The 20,707-nt window shown below is 45.3% G+C and overlaps 2 protein-coding genes across 2 annotated transcripts; one reads left to right on the top strand and one right to left on the bottom strand.

The window, feature by feature from the left end:
- Positions 1-1,258: 1,258 nt before the first annotated feature.
- On the top strand, positions 1,259-13,423 carry C922_00038 (hypothetical protein; the record flags this gene model as incomplete). The annotated part of the gene is made up of 10 exons (XM_008815655.1): positions 1,259-6,111; positions 6,215-6,495; positions 6,668-6,764; positions 6,946-7,134; positions 7,329-7,429; positions 7,637-7,678; positions 8,477-8,566; positions 8,716-9,029; positions 9,166-13,144; positions 13,407-13,423. The coding sequence occupies 10 exons, from the start codon at positions 1,259-1,261 to the stop codon at positions 13,421-13,423; spliced, it is 9,963 nt and encodes a 3,320-aa protein (XP_008813877.1).
- A 920-nt stretch (positions 13,424-14,343) lies between these two features.
- Positions 14,344-18,890, bottom strand: C922_00037 (hypothetical protein; the record flags this gene model as incomplete). The annotated part of the gene is made up of 4 exons (XM_008815654.1): positions 14,344-14,805; positions 15,087-18,257; positions 18,482-18,576; positions 18,746-18,890. 4 exons carry the CDS (start codon positions 18,888-18,890, stop codon positions 14,344-14,346), a joined length of 3,873 nt encoding a protein of 1,290 aa, XP_008813876.1.
- Between the last annotated feature and the right edge of the window lie 1,817 nt (positions 18,891-20,707).

Raw genomic sequence — 20,707 nt, 5'->3', positions numbered from 1 at the left:
AAATCATTTATGACATGCATCCATATGTATACAATTTTACAAACGTATGCGTGTTCCCTTTTTGCTTCTTTTTTTGTTTTTTTAAAGAGACATATTTCCTTCCTGGCGCTCACAAAAACACGTGAGTGTATGGTTAATTCGTGTTGGTGTGCCCATGTGCATACAAGTGTCATGTTCATTTGTTCCTTAGCATTTTCGTGGCTATTCGTTCCATTCGTTTTATTCGTTTTATGCATTTACGCGATGAGTGTTCCGCTCGCCCACGCGTGTGCCAAGTGACTATTCGTTTTACGTGCGTGCCATGTGAACATTCGTTCCATTCGTGTATGCGCAATTATTTGCCTATCCTCAGTTTACACTGGGAAAATTTGCGTCCCAGTGCCTCTCTGGAAAATCACCTAAGGGGCGTCCTCGGAAACAAGGAGAAACGCACACGGGGGGAAATAACCACCCTTAGATAAAGAAGCGGTGTTTTTACGTTATCGGGAAGTGTTATTTTTACCCCCATTTCGCATCTTTTTTTTTTTTTTTTTTTTTGTTAAAGCAAGTAATTTTCCCCATAGCGCGGTGTAGATGCGTGCATGTGCGCGTTTTACATGACGTGGACAATTTTCCCATCCCTTTATTGTCTTTCTGCATCCGTATCATCTCTGCATTTAAAAATTAATCAATTGGCACGAATGAATTAAAGAGGCATGCACTTTCGGAAAGAAGGGAGGCGCGTCCTTCTTATTTCCGTGTTTATTTTATTTCGTATTATTTTAGCCGCTCCAGTTAGCCATTCAGAGCATTTTCTCATTTTCTCGCTTTCTCATTTCCTCGCTTCTACATTTTTGCATTTCTGTCCAGTCCAGCTAGGAAGCAGTGCCTGCGTCTGGCCCACGCGGAGAGGCCGCGGATCACAGGCATGTCTGTATAAACGTATCCGCACACGGAATGACGCACCGTCTGTCGTTCGCGTAAGAGTGTCTCCTCAATTGGTCGAGGGTAAAAGAGCCCAACCGTTTGCCCTTCCGGCTGCCCATCCTTCTGTCCCTCCTTCCTTCGCTTTTTCTTTTTCCGTTTGTCCACGCGAGAACTGCTAATTCGGCACCCCACTGTGCGGGCGGCCTATCCCCTCTTCCCCGGTAGAGAGAAACACAGGTGTTACACAGGCTGCACGCGTTACACGGGTTACACATGCTATACGCATCACAAGAAGCATAGGAGAGGAACCCAAGATAGAAGCCCATTTCGAAGCTCTGGAGGACGTCCTGCGATGGACAACAGGCGGTTCCTGCGAATAGGGAAGAGCGTCGTGCACGGGCGCACGGGGCCCCTGAGGGGGGACATGGGGAACGCGGCGGAGGAGCAGGAGATGGGGAAAGGCGCAGTGAAAGGTGACAACCCCGGGCGTGGCGGGAATAGCGGCGGTGATGGTAACGTTCGCGATGGAAACCTTCGCGATGAGAAGCCGGCCAGAGATGCAGCGCCGAATGAAAGCGCGCTGAACAGCCACTTCAACGCGGAGGACAGCGAAAACAACAGCGGTGATATTTTCGAGCAGCTGCTCCAGAGAGAACTCGCCAAGGGGGCGTTAGGCGGAGGGGTCGTGGGAAAAAACATGAGTAAGCTGAAGGGAAGCATGGCCCAGGGAAAGGACGAGAAGGCTCAAAAAGGGCAAACCAGTGTTCATAGAACATATGACAAAAGAGAGAACATGACCAACACCGCAAGTGCAAATGACCGAACGGGTGGAAGCAAAATAGGTGGCGGAGAAGAAGACACAGAAGTTCAGACAGAAGATTTGACAGAAGATCTGTCAAAGATCGACTTAACAGTACGAGTAAGCAGCAGTCAGGTAAAATTTCGAGTGCATGGATATAACGAAGTGATTAAATGTTTCACCAGTCAAGATAATACGAAGGAAAAGATGGAGATGGTTAATCTGCTTTTTCAAGATGAAGACAGAGTTCTTAAATATCTAGGAGACAACAATTTAATATGTCAGATAAAGGCAGCCGAAATGATAGCAGAGTATTTCAGTGTACTGAAGGAGATTCACTCCTATAACTTCAAGGAGGAGTACCAAAATGAGGAAGAGTTAATAAACTCGTTTGTTAACGATGTGAAGAACAAATTATTTTCCATTTTTTCAAAAATTGATACGGTGCTAATTGAGAAAATTTTAACCAACGCCAAGTCATTTGACAGTGGTTACAACATTGTGAGTAAGATAATTGAGTTTTGTTCCAGCGATAAGATAACCGTAAATATCTTAACTATTCTGTGCGAACATATGCATGGGATATATTTGAAGGCAAACAAATCGGTGTCCAACATTAAGGGGGTTAAGATCAAGGTCATCTCATCGGTTCTCCAGCTGTTACACAGACTTCTGACCAATTTTGGAGCCTCTGTCATATGCGTGAAGACGATAAACAAGTTCTGCTTCAAATTTAACGAAATGATGGATAAAGGTGTGAAGACCAATTTTTATCTCCTCTATATTGAAATGCTCAGCCAGATAAAAAACGCAGAATTTCAAAACTGCATTTTGAACGAGCTGAATAGTCAACAGAAGAACTACATCACCAAGGAACTGCAGAAGGAGGAGTACCAAAGAGGACCAGGGGCGAAACCCTGGGCGAGTACCTACCTCCTAAACCAGTGCAGTAGTGGTCAGCGTGGGCTCAGCGGAGATGGCATGATAGATGAAGATAACCGTCTTCATGATAACTCCTTCTCAAATAATCTAAACAACTTAATTGAAGAGGCTGACGTTTTCAAGGAAATCTGCACAAAGCAGTGGGAAAAAAGAGTCCTCGAAGGATGCATCGACAAGAACGTCAGCAGTGGAAGAAGCGGAAACAGTGGAAACAGCGGAAACAACAACAGTAGTAACAACTCCTTGAGCAATGAAAACTTATTGCCATGGAAAATCAAAGTTGAAGCCATCAATCTTTTATACGACAAAATGAAGGCCAAATGTGTAATTAAGAAGACGCCATATATTAGCACCATTTTAAACATAATTAGTAAGCTCCTAAAAAATGAGTCTGCTCTCCCCGTCGTTGTGTCTACCCTTAAGCTACTTCACATGCTGATTGAGAAGTTTGAAAAAGAGATATATACCACGGTGAAGTCCTTCTCTTTCGTCCTGTGTGCAAAATTGAAGGATTCAAACAAGCAAGTATCCAATGCGTGCATGGAATGCTTGACCAAGGCGATTTGTGTTTATAATATGGATATTTTTATCGATGATTTGTCGAAGAATCTGAAGGATAAAAATAATAACACGAGAATGGTTACCCTTGATTTTCTGCTCAAAGTGTTTGATTATGTGGACAAGAAGAACGTGGTTTCCATCATCGAAATCACAAAGCATCTGCTGAACGACACCGTTGCGAATATTAAGAACATGGCATGCAAACTTTACTCCCTCATTGTGACGAATTTCGGGGAAGAGGTGCACCCCTCCTTCTTCAGCTCCCTCCCCTCGAACAAGAAGAAGTCCATTTTGGCGCTCTGCTCGGGCGGCAGCGGGGGGGGGAAGACCAAGCCGGAAAGCGGCGGTGCGAGAAGTGGCGGAGGAAATGGCGCAGGAAGCGGGGGAGGAAGTGGCGTAGGAAATGGCGTAGCAACTGGCGTAGGAAGCGGTGGAGCAAGTGGTGTCGCTACTGGTGTAGGAAGCAGCGGTGCCGCCAGCCAAGGCGATAACATCGAATCGGTGCTACCCAGGACCATCACCACCAGCCTGAAGTCAAATAACTACGCCACGAAGATAGAAGCCATACAAGAGTTGATCAAATGGATCAGCTCCGAAATGAACATGGCCAATGTGCATCTAGAGCAGCTGCTACATTTTATAAAAAAAAATTGCTACGATTTTAAAGGCAAGTACATCCAGTTGAATAATTCAATATATGACTTTTTCAATCATCTGGTGGATCACCTATACCATTTTAATATCCACCAAGGGAACAACCCCCACTTTGTTAAAGTTATGAATGTCCTCATTCCACTTTACATGGAAAAGACGAAGGACAAAAAGGACAGCGTCCTTTGCAACAACTTCCTTCAGAAATGCTTCCACTATTTCGACAACAACGTCATTATGGATATCTTGATAAAGAACAGTGACGCGAAGAATGCTAAGAAGTGTGAGGAATGTATCAAAATGTTGCAGAAGTTGTTTCTCTCCAGGGGGGCCAACTCGGGTCCGAACACGGGAGGGAGTTCCTCTGCGAATGGCTCCTCCGGGAATGGATCCTCCACCCCCAGCGTTAACGTAAAGAGTCTCATCTTTTTCCTAAAAAAATTTGTCGACTCGAAGAACACAAATTTGAAAAACTCGTCAATGCTTCTGTTGCAACTGTTGAGCAGGAATTATGGGGACAAATATGTACTGTCCCACTTGGAGGGCATCTCCGAGAATATCCGGAAGTTGGTTAAATCGAAGGAGGACGTGGAGCGCTTCGTGCAGAGGCAGGCGCTGCAGTCCTCAGCCTCGTTGGTGCACACGGCGGATACGAACAAGTGCAGCGGTGGAAGTGGTGGTATCGGTGGTATCAGTGGTAGCGTCCGTGCTGGGGAACGGGGCAAGAACCCCGGGGCTGCTCCCCCGGTGCTGTTTGCGCCCCAATGGGACGAGGAGCCACAGGGGGGGGACTCCCAGGTTAGCGGCCATGTTAGCGGTCATCCAAGGGGCCATCCAGGGGATCAAACTAGTGCTCATTTACGCGGCCGAAACACCAAATGGGAGGACGGCAACCAAGAGGAACCCCCCTCGAGGGCTCACAGCAACACGGTCGAAATAGACTACACAAATGCGTACCTAAATTATAAGAGCACCAAAATAATTGCAAAGAAAGAGGACGGTGAGGAGCAGTTCTCCGCTCGCATGAAAGGATCGGATGCTCAGGAGAAGTGGAAAGTGGAAAATGGGAACGACCAGGTAGAATACGACGAGGGGGAAGACGAAAGAGATGGGGATGTCGACCAAGATTACCAACCGGAGGAGGACGGAGAAGACGAGGAAGAAAAAATGGTCAACATAAGTGACATGGTTAAGCAGCACGTGAACCATATAATGAGCGAAGGAAACCACACCAGTAATCACATCCAAAAAATTATTAACATAATCGAGAAGGTGGGAAAATACTATATTAACCCCAACAAGCTAGAGGTCCTTCTTAACAAAGACACCATGCAGCGAATTCTAAGTATCAGTAAGAGCAAATGCGCGGAGCTGCTGTATGTCCTCATGTTTTCGTTAAGGGATAATGTGGACCTATTCGTGGATACCATCCTGGATTGCATCATCCGGATGATTGAAGACGCAGACGTCAGCATTGAACAGATCGATAAGTTACTCTCCTGTATGTGTAAGAACGTGGGGATTTCGAAATACATTGGGCATATAAATGGGTTCATTATGAGCGAGAAGTTGAGCAATATGCGGGAGGAGGGGGGGACTACTGCTGCCATCCATGCGAGTGGTCAATCGAGTGGCCGTCTGGATAGCCAAGGAAAGCGACCCGCCAAGAGGAACAAAATACAAGTGCTCATTAACAATATCAATAGCAACCACATTCTGCTTTTAAACGAAAACGTTATTAAGAAGAAGGTCCTGAGATTTTATCTGGACCTCTTTTTTGATGACAGTGAACAAGTCAGGCAAAAGGCTAGCATAGTGTTGGATCATATCTATGCAAAGTACAAGGGAACCATTTTTTTAGAAATCTATGAAAAATTATCTCTTCACAAGAAGGAGTGTCTCCATGACATTATAAATCAAATGAAGATATCAAAGGAGGACTTCTCCTTTTACTCCATTGTTATGTCTAACAGTTCACAAATGAAGAGAATTTCAAACAACGAAAATAGTCTGAGTGCCACCACTCCGACCATGTCTAAATCGAGGAGCATTAAAAGGCTTAGCTCCATTAGCAAAAATAAAATTCTAAAAATTGAATTTCCCCCTTATCACAAAATAAAGGTGGATACTTTGAAGTGGGAGAAGCACCTTGATCAGGCACACACCAACTACCTCATGAGGGAATTCAAGCCGTTCAGCAGTTCGGAACTGATTCAGCACATGTTTAGTGACAATGCGAATATGGTTAACAGGTGAGCAATCGTGGTGTTAGGGACCTTGCAGCCACTTCTCATCCAACTTTGTCTTGCCGCTCTTCCAACTTCTCATCCTACTTTGTGTTTCCCCCCTACGCAGGAGCATCCTCTTTTTTAAGGACTACCTGAGCAACAGCTCCAACCAGTCGACGTTTTTCTCCAAGTCAGGCTTCCTGGACTTGCTGCTCAAGTGGATCTTCTACACACTGAATGGCCACCAAAACAACAACGAGCTGCTCTGCGCCTGCATAAATTTGCTGCGGATAATTCTAAAAACGATTGAAGACAACTATGTGTACCTGAATGAGCAGGAGCTGGTCATTTTGGTCAACTTCATTTGGGACCGCATGAACAGCGAGGTGACCTCCTCGGAGATGCGAAGTGAGTTCCTTTCCCGGGCGGGAATGATCTCACGTGTGATGATCCCGGTGTGAGTGTCGCGGTGGGAGTATCCAAGTGAGAGTGTCCCACTCTGTATGCCCCTGTGTGTACATGCCTACATGCTTCTCACACATGTCTCATTTCCGCCGTCAAAACAACTCGCCCACTTTAGAAAAACTGAAGGAAATCCTCCTCTGTCTGTGCTATATCTCGGATCACAAGCTTTACTTTTCCCTCCTGTTGAAGAACCTTTCCTTGTGCAACCAGAAGTGAGTCGAAGGGGGGAGGAAAAAAAATCATCATCGTGATGGGTCAACAGATGTACCCTTCACCTGTGTGCTCATATTGGCCCATGACATCCGTGTGTCCACCTGTATGATCATTATATCATTTTATTTCATTTTATTTCATTCCGTTTCATTCCATTTCGTTTCATTTCTTTCTGCACAGGCGTATATGCGACTCGCTGGACATAATCTTGAAGCTCATCATCCTGTACAAGGAGAAATGCCTGCATCTGGAGAAGGACGTGATGAAAATTTTGCAGGTGTTCACAATTCACAGCAAAAACAAAAACGTGACGATGTACTGCCTGAAGATTTTCGCGAACATCCAGTCCTTCTGCCCCAACTTCTACAAGTGAGTGCGCTGTGCGGGTGTGCGGCTGTGGCGTGGGTGTCTTTATTGGAGGCATTATTGGCCATATTGGCACTATTACCCCCATTGCCGCTATTTGGAGTCTTTTTTTGAACCTCCCCTCTTTGCGTGGCCCATTCGGACCCCCAGGGATGCGCCTCCTGACCAGTCGCTAACACCCCGTGACTCTCCCTCAGGTGCATTGACAACGACGACATCTCGACCTATCTAAAAAGGAAAGTTGACGAATTTGTTGAAAACTGCCCAGATTACAAGATTTCCCCGAAGGACACTGAAGGTAAGTTGAAGTGATGTGGCGGAAAGGAGGCAACCACTGCGAGTGGAGGCCAACCCGATGGAGTTGAAAGCAGCCACAGTACCCACTGAAGGAACCGCTTATCTGGGGAGATCGACTTCCCTTCACCTTCCACCACCACCGCCACCATTTATTTGTCTCCCCGAGCGTGTCCCCATTGCTCCATTCCCCGTTCATCCCCCCCGTTAGACGACGAGAATAACAGCTCCTACCAAAGTGACGACTCCGAAGGTACAAAAAAAAAAGAAAAGACAAACAAAATAAACGAAACGAATAAGCGAAACAAAAGAAAGCACATCGATGCATGTGTCCTCGTGCCTGAACTTACATGAACGTGTACACACCCTAGTAGTTACTACGTTTCCTATGCATCGTGTAAATGTGACAAAAAAGAATACGCAACACAACAGTGGTTATAATAAAGGGAGAACAAACAAAAGGGGTCCATGTTCAGCAGACTCGTTCACCCCCACGTCGTATGCAGCCAGGCAAATGCACAGCGGGGAGGACTGTCTTCCCCAAGACGATATGCACTACCGTGGGTCACATCCACACGTGCAGACCTATTTATTCATACATATACACAGATATAAATATAAACATATATTAATTTTTTCTTTTTTTTTTTTTCCACAATGAAGAGTCTTAGCCGACTCTTCATGCTTCATTTGATTTCTATTCTCTACCGAGTGTCATGTGCATTAAGTCCACATGTGTACATTAGCCTAACGTCTAGAGTATATTCCATGCTTTCTTATCATGCTAAATGCCCTTTTTTTCTTTTTTTTCACTCCCATTATTACACCACTGTTGCACGTGTAACGCTTAAAATTTTCGCCTTTTTTTTTTTTTTTTTTAATTAAATTTGCACGGCCTTTTTAGACTCTGTCTGAATGCTTGACTATTTTGATGCCCCCCTTTTCGTGAATTGTGTCCTTGCCGTTTGTTCGGTTTATTAGTTTATCGTGATTGTCCCTTGCCCCCTCTGCCCACTTTGTCCCTTCCATACACTGCACGTATAATTCTCAGGCATTTCCAAAGAGGAGGGAAACCCCGAACTGGCGGCCTACTTGAAGAACAACGCAAGTCAGAGGAACTCCATAAGGAAGGAAGTGGAAGGTGAGTTGAATCAATCTCCGCGCGCCAGACGCGTTGGCGATCCGCAATCTATGCGTAGAATCGGCTACCTGTCTGTTTTGTCTGTCCTGCGTGTATGACGCGTGCCTATTATCCTTCCGTGTTACTCACTTCTTCTCCCCACCCCACAGGACACGTGAACGAGTTCCGCAAAAACGTCGAGGAAGTTCTAGAGGTAAAAAAAAAAATCGAAGAAATCGAAATGGATCGGACAAATGAAGACTACATGAACGACCAAATATCCTACGTGAGCATCTCCAACAATTTAAAGTTTGCAATTGAAGCAAATAGCTACTCGAGGAATAAAGAAATTTTCCACATTCTGGAATCTAAAAATAATGACAAGGTGGAGGGCTCAAACAGCTATGAGAATTCTCTGGTGTACTTCCGCTTCGTATACTTGGCTTCTTTTCTCTACTCCAATGATGTGGAGACCATTTCGAAGGTGAGTACCCCTGTCTGTTTCCATTTGGGAGAGTTCCTTTCATTTCGTGTACGCCTCGCTGGCGGGTAGCAGCGGTTTATCCCGCCTAATGCACTCCATCTGGATTTAATACCGCCACTTCTTCCTTCCACTCCAGGTGTGCAAGATCATCGTTGACAACATCGTGCAGGTCGGGAAGAAAAGCAAAAACGGGAATTTCATCCTAAAGGAAAACGGCAACTACATTTTTAAAAACTTCAATTTGTTTATCACCCTAATTAAGGGAGCGAATTACTCGCTGAGGTTCCTATTCCAGAAAAGCTTTTCGAAGGACATAAATGCATCGTTCATTCACTTCAATGCGATCCTAAGTAATGTCCTGTTGGTGGACATTCTAATGAAGAAGAAAAGCTGCATCGCAAGACTCTCCTTCAATCATTTCTCCTTTTTTTTTATAAATACGATAGTCTGTTTGAGTATATATACCAAGGTCATTCACACCAATAGGTACATTTACTTTTTTAAAAATGGGTCCATCGCGAGAAGTCTCGTAACCAGCATTCTTAACAACCTACTGGGGAGAGAATTTCTGACAAGCCACTCGAAGATCCTTGAATATGTCTGTAACGTGTCCCTAAACCTAGGGTTCGACATCATGAAGAATAGCAAGATTCTGTTGGATGATCTCAGTGATACCAGTGAATTCTATATCTACACAAACACATACATCAAGATATTGAATAAAATTTATAAAAAGATTATGAACAAAATTTGTGAGGAAGATCGGAAAGACAATCCTTTCGTCTACAGGATTCTGCATCTTCTCTTTTTAAGCCTGAACCGATATGACATTTACTTGGGTAGGATCCAGGGCGATCGGAACAGGAAGAGGAAAATGGAGGGCGAGCAGAATGATCTTCTCGTCGGGGGAAGTCACAACTCTGGGTCGTTTTATAGCAAGAAGATATGCAATAGTGAGCGGGTCAGTGAAAGGCTCAGCGAGGATGCGACTGGCGAGGGGGGCGGCGTCCTCCCGGGGGAAATCTTAGACCATTCCATTTTTGACTGTCGCACGATTTATTATGAAAACTTGGGCGCGGTTCCCTGTGGTGGGGGTAACATCGCCGGGGAGGGAAGCGGTGGAGTGGCTACTGGGAGCGGTGTAGTAACTACAGGCAACGGTGCAACCACTTCTGGAAGCGGCGCGGTGACTTCGAGCTGCCCCGTCGGGAACAATGACACCCTGAGCTGTTGCAACCCGGCGAGGCCAGGCTTCGGCTCCGTGAGGGGAAGTCTCGGAACGGGCCGGGGGAGCAATTCGGGAAGGGGCAGCATCCCCCCGCGAGGGAGCAACACGCAGATGAGATCAGGCAATACACAGCTTCGACGGAGCAGCTTGCAGCTTCGATTGAGCGGTACCAGCAGGACGGCGAGTGTCACCCAAGACGTAGACAATGAGCCCACTGCGGATGCGCTGAAGCCAGGATGCAACAACACAAACGAGACCGCCTACTCCAGAGAAGAAGCAAAAAAAGTACACGAAAGCAGAATGGACTTCATGACAAAGTACCTTTTTTTCATTCAACTTATCTTTTATGGAATCAAAAAAAACAATCCACTAATTTTACTAGCCTATATAAATCACGAAATTAAGAAAACACACTCGCTCAATCTAACCTTCTATTATTACAAAATGGAAATGTTGCTGAATAAAGATGTGAGAAACTGCGTGCCAACGATCAATCTAAACACATCAGGAGAGTTCTATGGATTGGATTTCTCCTTCGAGAAGTTTCTACATCAGCATGAAGATCTGGAAAGATTAGAAGAACCCATTTTTAGTTCCTACAAAAATGTATTCAGTCAGTCTGCCAATTTCGACTCAGAAATTATTTACAACAATTTCGATCTCTCCATCGATGATGCAGTACACAAGAAAAGAGAGTTCCTTGAATCGCTAAAAATGATGAATGTGAATGAAGTGGCATTCAGCTCAAAGAAGTATGAGCATTTGAAGGCAGCTATTTTGGATTACATTAACGAATTGGAGAATACGGAGGTGCTGGATGATGTTCTTCAGAGTGTTGACCTCGTATCGGATTATAACTTCCTTTGCACCATGTATAGGATCCCGAAGGAATTGGAGAAGCAGCCCCCTGCAGGGGGCGAGGAGATCGCTTCGGGGGACTGTACAAAGGGGGACGCTGCAAAGGTAGATGATTCAAAGGGGGACAGTGAAAAGGAAGACGGTCCAAAAGACCACCCCGTAAGAGACCCCCTCGAGGAAAACCACCGGCCAGAAAAACGGAGCGAAACGAATGTAATCCAGCAAGACGATCAAAAGGTGCCCAATTTGATGAACGGGGAGAGGAATCTAACCGAGCGAAAGGATGAAGGCAATCCGGAGAAAAACGATCAGAGGGAGGAAGACGAAGAAGGAGGCAACCCAGAGAAAACCAATCAAAGGGGGGAAGAAGAAGAAGACGAAGAAGACAAAAACCGCCATCGGAACGACCTAACACATGGACGTAGCACCCAAAATAACCTTCCCGAAAAGGAAAAGAATGACGTGACATTTATTAGTCGCAGTATTTACCTACGAAACGAAACTGTGGAAAATATTGACATGAATGAATTGCGATTCAAATATGATTCTGCTCTGAGGGAGTCACCCTGTGGTATGGCTGAGAAGGGAGATTACGGCTTCCTCGTGAAAGACAGTAAAGAGAGTGAACCGAATCAGAGGGGTGCCAACTCAGGGATTGTCCCTAAAGAAGGAATGGAAAGCCACTCCGGAGAAAAGAAGCATAACCCCAGTGCTTTATACGATAAGAAGGACCCCCTGAATATTTTTAACAGTAGCAGATTTGAAGCACATAGAAGACGTGGAGGGGACCAAAATGAAGATCCGCTGCAGACACACACAGATCATCAAAGAAGGGGAGAGAGCCAGGCTAAGAAGAGCCACTTTTACTCCGACCCGAGCAAGTACCAAGCGGAGCAGAAACACACAAATGATAATCCTCCTAGTGGTCATAAAAATATACACAATGAAGAGGACACACAAGGGAATAAAACAGATTATCGCATTAGCGTCTTCGCAGCGGAAGGGGAGAGTAAAGGAGAACATGTCGATGGGCAGGGAAGCTTCTCCATAAAAAGGACATCTCTGCGTGGGGAATCAAGCGAGTCAGCGGCAGGGGAGAGGTTTCCCCCTGGACCCCCCACTCAGACCGTACAACAGACCCGACTTCGAAGCAGCGCAGAGGTGGTAAGTAAGACACAAATGGGAGTTAAAGACCCTGCCAAAGAGAGAACCAGTGCAGACGTGAGGGGGAAAACTAGGGGGGGGAGCACCCTAAGAAGTAGAACCCCGCAGTACACTGAGCATACGTCACGGACTCCCCACACGGATAAGACAATGACTGCAGAGGAGAAACCCCATTGCGTGCTGAAGAGGGGCAAGTCGAACGACGGGAAATACAAGTGGTCTGATTACGGAGGGTCCAGTGTAATCAGTGGAGACAGGCAAAACGGGTCTTCCTTCTGTGCGGGAGCTGCCACGGGAGGGGGCCACGATAGACCCCTTACAAAGTCAAAAACGAACGTAAAGTATTTAATAAAGAAGTACGAAAGTCAAAGGGACATTATGGGTGGATCTAACAGCGTGAAATCTGCCTCCATTTCTTCAAGGGGCAAAAATGTGGAATCCTTAGCCCTAGGCAGCAACGGCAGTAGCACCTTGAACAGTGGAGCAAACCATCAGCACAGAAGCAGAGCGAACCGAGTGGATAATTCGCTAAGTAATACCAAATTACCGTCTTTTCAAATGGATAAGAGAAAGAAATACCTCTACGAACGGAGCATGAGCTCATCATTTGATGTTAAGACAAAAGGAGGAGACACACAAAACGTCGCTAACATCATGAGGCAAAATACTATCATAAGACATTCCGACGTTGGCAATAATTTCATGAATACGTCCCTGATCAATAAGGGAAAGAAAAGCAGTTTTCCTCACGCAAGTCACAGCAACAGTGTGAGCAGCAGAAACGGGGCCACTGACACTGGCAGTGGCAATTGGAAGAACCACGTCGCGCCACCCAGTCATTCCACGAAGAGAAAAAATAACATTGGTATTTCAACTCCATTAAAAAAAAGTATATTAAGAATGCTCTTTCTGTTTGTTCTCCGCGCGCCTCGCGCAGGGGATGTGTGCCTGGGCAGATTTGTCCTGACAGTTGTGCGGTTGTGCATACGTGTTCTTGTGTAAAGAGGCTTGTTTTATATGCCTATTTTAGGTGCCTTTTTTATGTGCCTCTTTTATATGCCTCTTTTATGTGCCTATTTTATGTGCCTCTTTTATGTGCCTCTTTTTTTTTCCCCTTTCCCCCACAGAAAACCTGAACAAGTAACCGCCATTGTGGTGCCTCATCCGGTGTCCCACCCTCTGGCTGCAACGAAGAAGTGCTTTACCAAGGCAGACCAATTTTTAAAATTCTACGACGTGGAAGAAAAAATAAAAGAAACGTCCAGTTTGTTTTCTCATGCACTATGTGTGTAACAGAAAAAAACAGGCCAACCTGTTGCCCGCCAGAATGGTTCCCTGTCAAGCGAACAAATCCGCATTGTTGTGTCCATTTGGGTATTATTTCATTTTTATTTTATTTTTTACTTCTTAGTTTTTTTTATTTCTTCCCATTTGCTTCTCGACTTGTCTTTTTAAAAAATTAAAATCTTAATCATTTTCGAATTCATTTCTTTTTTTTGTTCACTTAAAAAAAGTTAAAAATTGTTTTGCGCACGGATCGACGGACGTACGCACGGATGAATGGACATACGCACGGATGAATGGACATACGCACGGATGAATGGACATACGCACGGATAGATAGACGCATGCTCGGATGGACAGACGTACGCATAGATGGACAGATGTACGCACAGTGTGGAGAGGGGGCCTGCCAAGCGGGCGGCTCAAACGCGTATTCAAATTGTCGCAAACGGGGAGACGCCCCGCGCTTTTTAAAATGCGGAAAATTGACAGATTCGGGGGGAAATTACATAACTGGGCTGGTGAAATGCTGGAGGGGTGGTTTTACCCCTCTGAGGAGGGTAAGTAGGGACAGCGGATGCGGTGAGGAGTGGGCCTCGAAATGGGCACTCCAAGTTGGGATAGCTCAGGAGATTGTGGTATCTGCCTCCGCGCGAATAGCGCTTTTTCGGCATCGGGTCTATATGTGTGCATATTTGTGTAATTTATTTATTTTCACTTGGGCACCTTCTCACCTGTGCTTCTTCGCACTTTCCCGGTGAGCCCTTTACATCGGGGCTATCAAAATTTGTAGAAGTAGGCGTCAAAGGGGAGGGGCTGCTCGCTGGCAAGCACATCCGAGAGCCAGGAGTCGTTCAGCAGGGGTGTGTTCAAACTGAAGGAGGGGAAAGTTACCTTCGATTTAAGAAGCTTTATGCACAGATAGTTGTTCCTCTGATTTATTCGTATGATTTCCGTGTTGTGGAAATTGAAATACGTGAGGTGTCCATTTTCAATCAAAAAAATGATGTTTAGGAATATGTTTTTGTTGACATTTTTGAGGTCTTCTAATTCGAGGTTGTGCATCTGAAGCACTTCTTTAATGTCCGTTTCGATAAGTTTTACGTCGAACTCTTCGCTGCAGAGGCGCACGTTTATGCCGTGCTCGTCTCGCAGGGTGGAGATGGTCTGCTCCGAGTATTTGCTATCGATGCTGTCTTGGATAATGTAAAGGTAGTATCCCCACAGGGGGTGGCTCTTCCACTGCGAAAGGGGGGGGAGGGGTGAAGTGCGCGCACATGAGCACATAAGCAGATAATCACATAGAAGCAGATGAACACAGAGAAGCAGATGAACACAGAGAAGCAGATGAACACAGAGAAGCAGATGAACACAGAGAAGCAGATGAACACATAGAAACAGATGAACACATAGAAACAGATGAACACATAGAAACAGATGAACACGTACAATAGCAGCACACTGCGACACGTGAACCCCAATGCACACGTAGCATAGCGTCATGGCAGGACGTTTTTCCCCACCTGCACGTTGTAAGGCAGCTGGTAGGACTCCCCGACCCTGGAGAGCGCATGGCTCCTCTGCTTTCTGTTCAGAAAAATGGACCCATACACGTGCACGTCGTACACCCAGTAAAAGGTAAAAACTTGGGCCTCCAATTCGAACCTGCGCGAGGGGTACTTGCACCGTAGAGTGCTCTGCAAGCTGTACAGACAGTGGATTTCCTCTTGTAAGGTGGAGCCAGATATATCGTTACTTAAGATAATGCCAAAAATAAAAATTTTTGAAAAATCCCCTTTACGCACTTCTATCTCGCTTAGGGTTATGGCGTCGCTAATGTTGTTTCTGTATTTGAAGGTGTACTTTATTTTCTGGTTTGCATTCTCCATTTCTTTGCCCTTCAAGACATGCAAGATTATTTCTCGGACCTTCTTTTCCTCCTCCGTGGGGGCGTTGTGATTCGCAGTGATCAAGACAAATATGCACGTGAGGATATCCCTCGGTTCGGATTTTCTTGCTGTGCGCTCGTTCACGATGATGTTTTGGATAATCTGCGCGGTGTGTAGGCGGTCCTCCTCAACGGCATGCTCGTGCTTCCTGGGGGGGGCCTCCGGGGGGGAAGATGATACGATGGGGTTGTTCGCAGGTGCTTCTCCAGCTGCTGACTCCTCAACTGGTGGCTCCTCTGCAGATGCCTCTCCCAGAGGTGCTCCCCCTTCCGCCCTGCTGTTGAGCATACTGTTGAGGGAGCTCCTGAAAAAGTTGTTACACATTTTGTCAACGGTGTGCTGGCTGCCCTGGGCGCGCTGCTCCTTCATTTCGCGCTGGCACTTCCTCCTTTTGATGTGCCCCGCGAGGAGGTTAAAGTAGGACGGCTTGAAAAGCGGGATGTGCATAAACGGCTCGTATTTTTTCACGTAGTTATTTACATAGAAGGGGAAAACCAACGAAATGTACGTATCGAAAAAGGGCGCGCTGAAGAGGACATTCTGAAAAAGATTGTTCTTTTCGTAGGAGTCCAAAATGAAGAGAAGTCTCCTCTCTGTAATTAAATTTTTTGTGTAATTATCATTCAGGTCGGCCAGCTCATTTACTACTTTATGCATTTCCTTGTCGTCAATTATTGTGTAAACTTTTTTCAGGTGTGCGGGTCCCCTGCTCATGCTCAGCGTGTTCGTCGAGTCATACAAGAAATAGTGGGACGCAGTGTACGGGTTGGTCACACCGATTCCGTTATGGGAAGAATCATCCCTGTTATTGGCTTCCCCCGGGTGACGAGTACCCCTCTCCCCCTCATCGTCCCCCTCGTACAAAACAAGGGCACCCCTATTGTCGTATGTGCTCCTATTATATGTCAGCTGTAAAAGGTCGTTGTTCTCAAAGCAGAAGGTAGACTGCTCAGAGTTACAATACACCTTCCCCTTGACTATCAAAAAGTTATATATTGGGATCATGTTCTGTAGGAATTTATGAACATGGGAAAAATTCGCTTTGATGTTATTTTCAAATTTTTTGAAATTTTCGTAAAATTTATTTTCCGTTATGTTTAAAAAGTGCAGACATTTGTTCTTCCGTTCGTCGTACTCTACAGAGAGGTAGAAATTTTTTATCAGCTCGTGAAGACTCATCAGGTGCAGTGCTTTCAGGAGGAGGAAGAAATTGTGCGGCAGCATATTCCCTTGTATGATCAAACTCTTATAATCGAAATTTCGGTTGATGTCTTTATGTACATTGTCGTGAAAGCTGATGGTATTCTTATACATTTTGGAAAAGAAAAATAGAAAGTTACTTATTATGTAGTAAATTTTTAATTTGTCTTTTCTTTTACTTATGTGTCTGAGGACACAGCGATAAAAATTCTTCACGTCTTTGTCGCAGATCTGAACTGCATTCACATCATAGTTGTAGTTATTCGGTAGGTTTATTTCCTTCATGAAGTCTCCCTTTATTTCGTTGTAGATGTACTCATCGGATTCTACTCTTTTGTTCAACATGTGGAAAATTTTGGCATTCTTGGTAATCGCCTGCTGATTGGGGCTCTTCCTTTGATTTTCACCCTGCTTCGTATTTTTATATTCTTTTTCCTTCTCATTTTGGTTCTCCCCTGCGGCAGTTCTGCTGGCGTCTCCCCCCTGACCCAACGCCCTGTCTTCACTCCTTATGTTCAGATAATTGCAGATGTCTTCATTTTCGTACAGCACCAATTCGAGCTGGTGTTCCTCTACCGTGGTGGTTCCCTCCTCGATGTCGACCTTTTTCTTCTTTTTAACTTTCTTTTTCTTCCTATCGTCATCTTTCCTCTTTTTTTTTTTCTTCCTCTGATTGGCTCCGCTGCAGCGCGATTTGTCCGCAGCGTCGCCCTCTTTTTGGCTCGCTTTGTCTTTCCCTTCCTCTTGCGCTTCCCAATCCGCCTGTTCCTCCCCCTTGACGAGCGCGCCCATCTGTGCGCACGCGCTACTGTCCTCTTTGTCGGAATCATCCGTCATTTTTCTCTTCTTCGTCTTTTTCTTCTTCGTCGCGGAGGTCTGCTTCGGTAGTACTGAACCTCGGAGGGAGGCCTCTGCTCCGCCTTCTGCATCGCCCCCACGGGGGGACTCCCCCTGCAGAGGGCTCCCCTCCGGCTCACGTTTCCCTACAGGGTCCCCTCCCCCGATTGCAACCCCCCTTTCGGGCTTCTTTTTCTTATTGGCGAGGGAAATTTCCCCCTTGGTAAGCGGGACAAAAGAAGCATTCTTCAAATAATCATAATGCTCCTTCTTCTTCTTGTAAAATTCATTTCTTTTCATCTCCTCATAGAACAGGTCCATGTATTTTATATCATTCTCTTTCAAAAAATTTAAAAACCCATCGGAAAATTTCGTCAGTTTTACATGCTTTGGAGTGAACAGTCCACAAAAATCACTAGTCATGATGAGAGCCTGGTGCTTCATAACTTTGGAGTCGTGGAGCTGAACGATACAATCACTTAGGCTTTTAAAAAGCTCATACTCACTGCTGTCTTTTATGTCTTTTTTGTTTAAATTTCTGGAGGGCTTGTCTAATATGTGTCCATCTTTATCGTTAAAGCTCATGAAGTAAAACATGCATTCTTTGAAGAGGCACACGATTTTCCGGTTCAGTGTGTCTTCATCTTTGCTAAGGTTTTTCCCTTGGTGCTTTTCCACTTCGAGTAGGTACCTCTCCTCGCCGGTATCCTGCGCGTACACGTGGGTTAACGGTGAAAATGACGCGTAATCGTTTTCGCGGGGGAGTGGCAAGGGGGAAGTGGCAACTGGGAAGAATCTCCCTGCTTCGATCTGCCACCTGTGTTTCACATGGTGGGTTTCTCCCCACCAGGCCGAACCACGGAAGAGGTCCGCACGTGGATCCTTAACGCTACGCACATTCCTCCTTAACACTCCCTAAATGCAGTTATCACCTCGCCGTAGCCGTCATTCAGAGGGCTCACGTTGTTCAGTTTGTACCCCTTCGCCTGGAGGGCGCTACTGAAGTAGTCGAAGTCGGCATTTTGCGCTGAGAGGCAGGGGGACAGAAAAGAAGGTTTTATCAGGTGTAGCGAAGCAGCACGCGATTACGTCTCAACGTTGGGGTTATCCCTCGGTGAGGACCATACAAAGCACACACAATATGTGACAGGTCCCGCGCCCATCCGATACAAGCACGACGTTCCACTCGTAACTACCGAAGTGTGTGCTCTCCGGGTAGACAAAGGAGTGGGGGTTCCTCAAGCTATATTTAAAGAATTTGTTCCACTGGCTATTTGAGTCGTACTGTATTTTGATTTTCTCTATCAGGAGAGTGTGCGTGATGTCGTCGTAATCCACCATCGTTCGGCGCAGTGGTTAACAAAGGGGGGGAGTACATTTAGGAATGGGAAAGACGGGAATGGGAAGATGGAAGGCGAAAAAGGGAAGCGGAAAACGAAAGACGCCGAAGTTCACGAGAGGGAAACTTGCGCTTAGGTATTGCTCCAGACAAAACACAAATCTATCATCTTCGCCACTTTGAAAGTTGTACCAAATGGATGGGGAGAAAAAAACTACCTCGATGGGCAATATATTTTTTTCTTTTTTATCCTCTATACTTTTCGAAAGCAGTTTGACAGGTGGGGGGAGAGTTCAGCTATCCGCGCAGAGTAAGCCTCGAATGGGTCTCTACTCGGACGGGAATGAGTGCATAGGTAAGCAAATACATACACATATGGACTCATATGTACGCTCGTATGCATGCCTACTGACGCAGAGGTGAACACCCCATGAATGTGATAGCAAAATGTAAAAAAAAAAAGCTAAACGCGGGACCAGCTGACAGGGCTTTAAGTAGATGGGCTAGTAAACAATACTTCAAAAAATCATCAGGAGAAAAAAAAAAAAAAAATCTCTGCACAATTTTCACCTAACTATTACGCAATTACACTCTCGAATCTTAGCACAAGGGAGCGAAAAAAATGTGTTTATGGGTAACACATGAAAAGTGAGTTTCACATTCGTGCACGAAGGTGTGTTTTAATTTTTTTCCCGAACTTCTACTACTTGGCAATTTGCGTTATTTGCCCAGTTCCTTCGATTCAGCGTTTCTACATGGTTTTTTTTACCCGCTGGTTTGCATTTTGTCGCTTACTGCTTTTCCTCTTTCCTGCTTTACCGCTTCGTTTGCCTGTTTTTTTTTTTTTTTCATCCTTGTCTCACCAGCACTGTACTCGCAGCCCAACGATCATCCTCGTTTTTCTCCACATTCTCACCGCACGTTATTTATTTATTTTTCTTAATTATCCACATCGCGATGTAACACCCCAATTGTGAAAAGGTATCCTTTTGAAAAAGGAAAAGGATGAGGACCAAGTGAACAATCCAAAGGTTCACTCTCCAGAGGGCTATAATGAACGAAGTGAGAGGAGGTGTGCCTTAAAATCTCGGCTGATAAAAACATGTGCAGGGAAGAAACGAAGGCGATATGGACTTTGTCCAGGGTGTCTGCATAAGTTTAGCAGAAAGAGTGAGTCATCACAATTGGGGAGAGCAAAAATAAAAGCGTCCTCTTTGGAGTGTAGCGACTGCTTCCCAAGTGGAAATCACAAGAAGGAATCGTACCCACTGCGAAATGTGAGGGGGGGGAGAGAAATTAAGACAATTGTTTCCCTATTCGATGTCGCAGAAAGGTTGCCTCAGAAAGGGCATAAACTGCGCAAATTTTGACAGCCCTATAATACGTAAGGAAAAGAAGAAGCTGGCAAAGGAATTTTCCCCAAGTTTTCTTCTTCTCCTGGAATTGCCTATTCCTCCCCACGTGAGCTGCAGCCTCACTCGATGTATGTCCCATTTAAAGGTGTCAAAGGGAGAAACGTGCCAGAAGGAGAAGCTCCTGTATATGCAGGAACAGTACCCTTTTTGAGACAACCCTTTTTTGGGGTTCTCTCGATGTTTGTCTTTCGTCACATATTTAATCCGTTTCCATTTGGTGATTTTTTTTTTTTTTTTATCACCACAGAAGATAAACTTCTGCTTAATTTGTCCCACCAAAGTTGTTCATTTAATTAAGAAAAAAAAAACGCATTGTTGGAAAAGCGCTGGAGTTACCTCCTCTGTAAAAAAGGGGAAATAATTCCTTTTATGAGAATTTAAAGAATTGCAAACGAAGTGTCATT

The sequence above is a fragment of the Plasmodium inui genome (genome assembly GCF_000524495.1).
Source record: "Plasmodium inui San Antonio 1 unplaced genomic scaffold supercont1.1, whole genome shotgun sequence".
Taxonomy (NCBI): Eukaryota; Apicomplexa; class Aconoidasida; order Haemosporida; family Plasmodiidae; genus Plasmodium; species Plasmodium inui.
The sequence above is the reverse complement of the archived record's forward strand: the minus strand, read 5'-3'. Positions and strand labels throughout refer to the sequence as shown.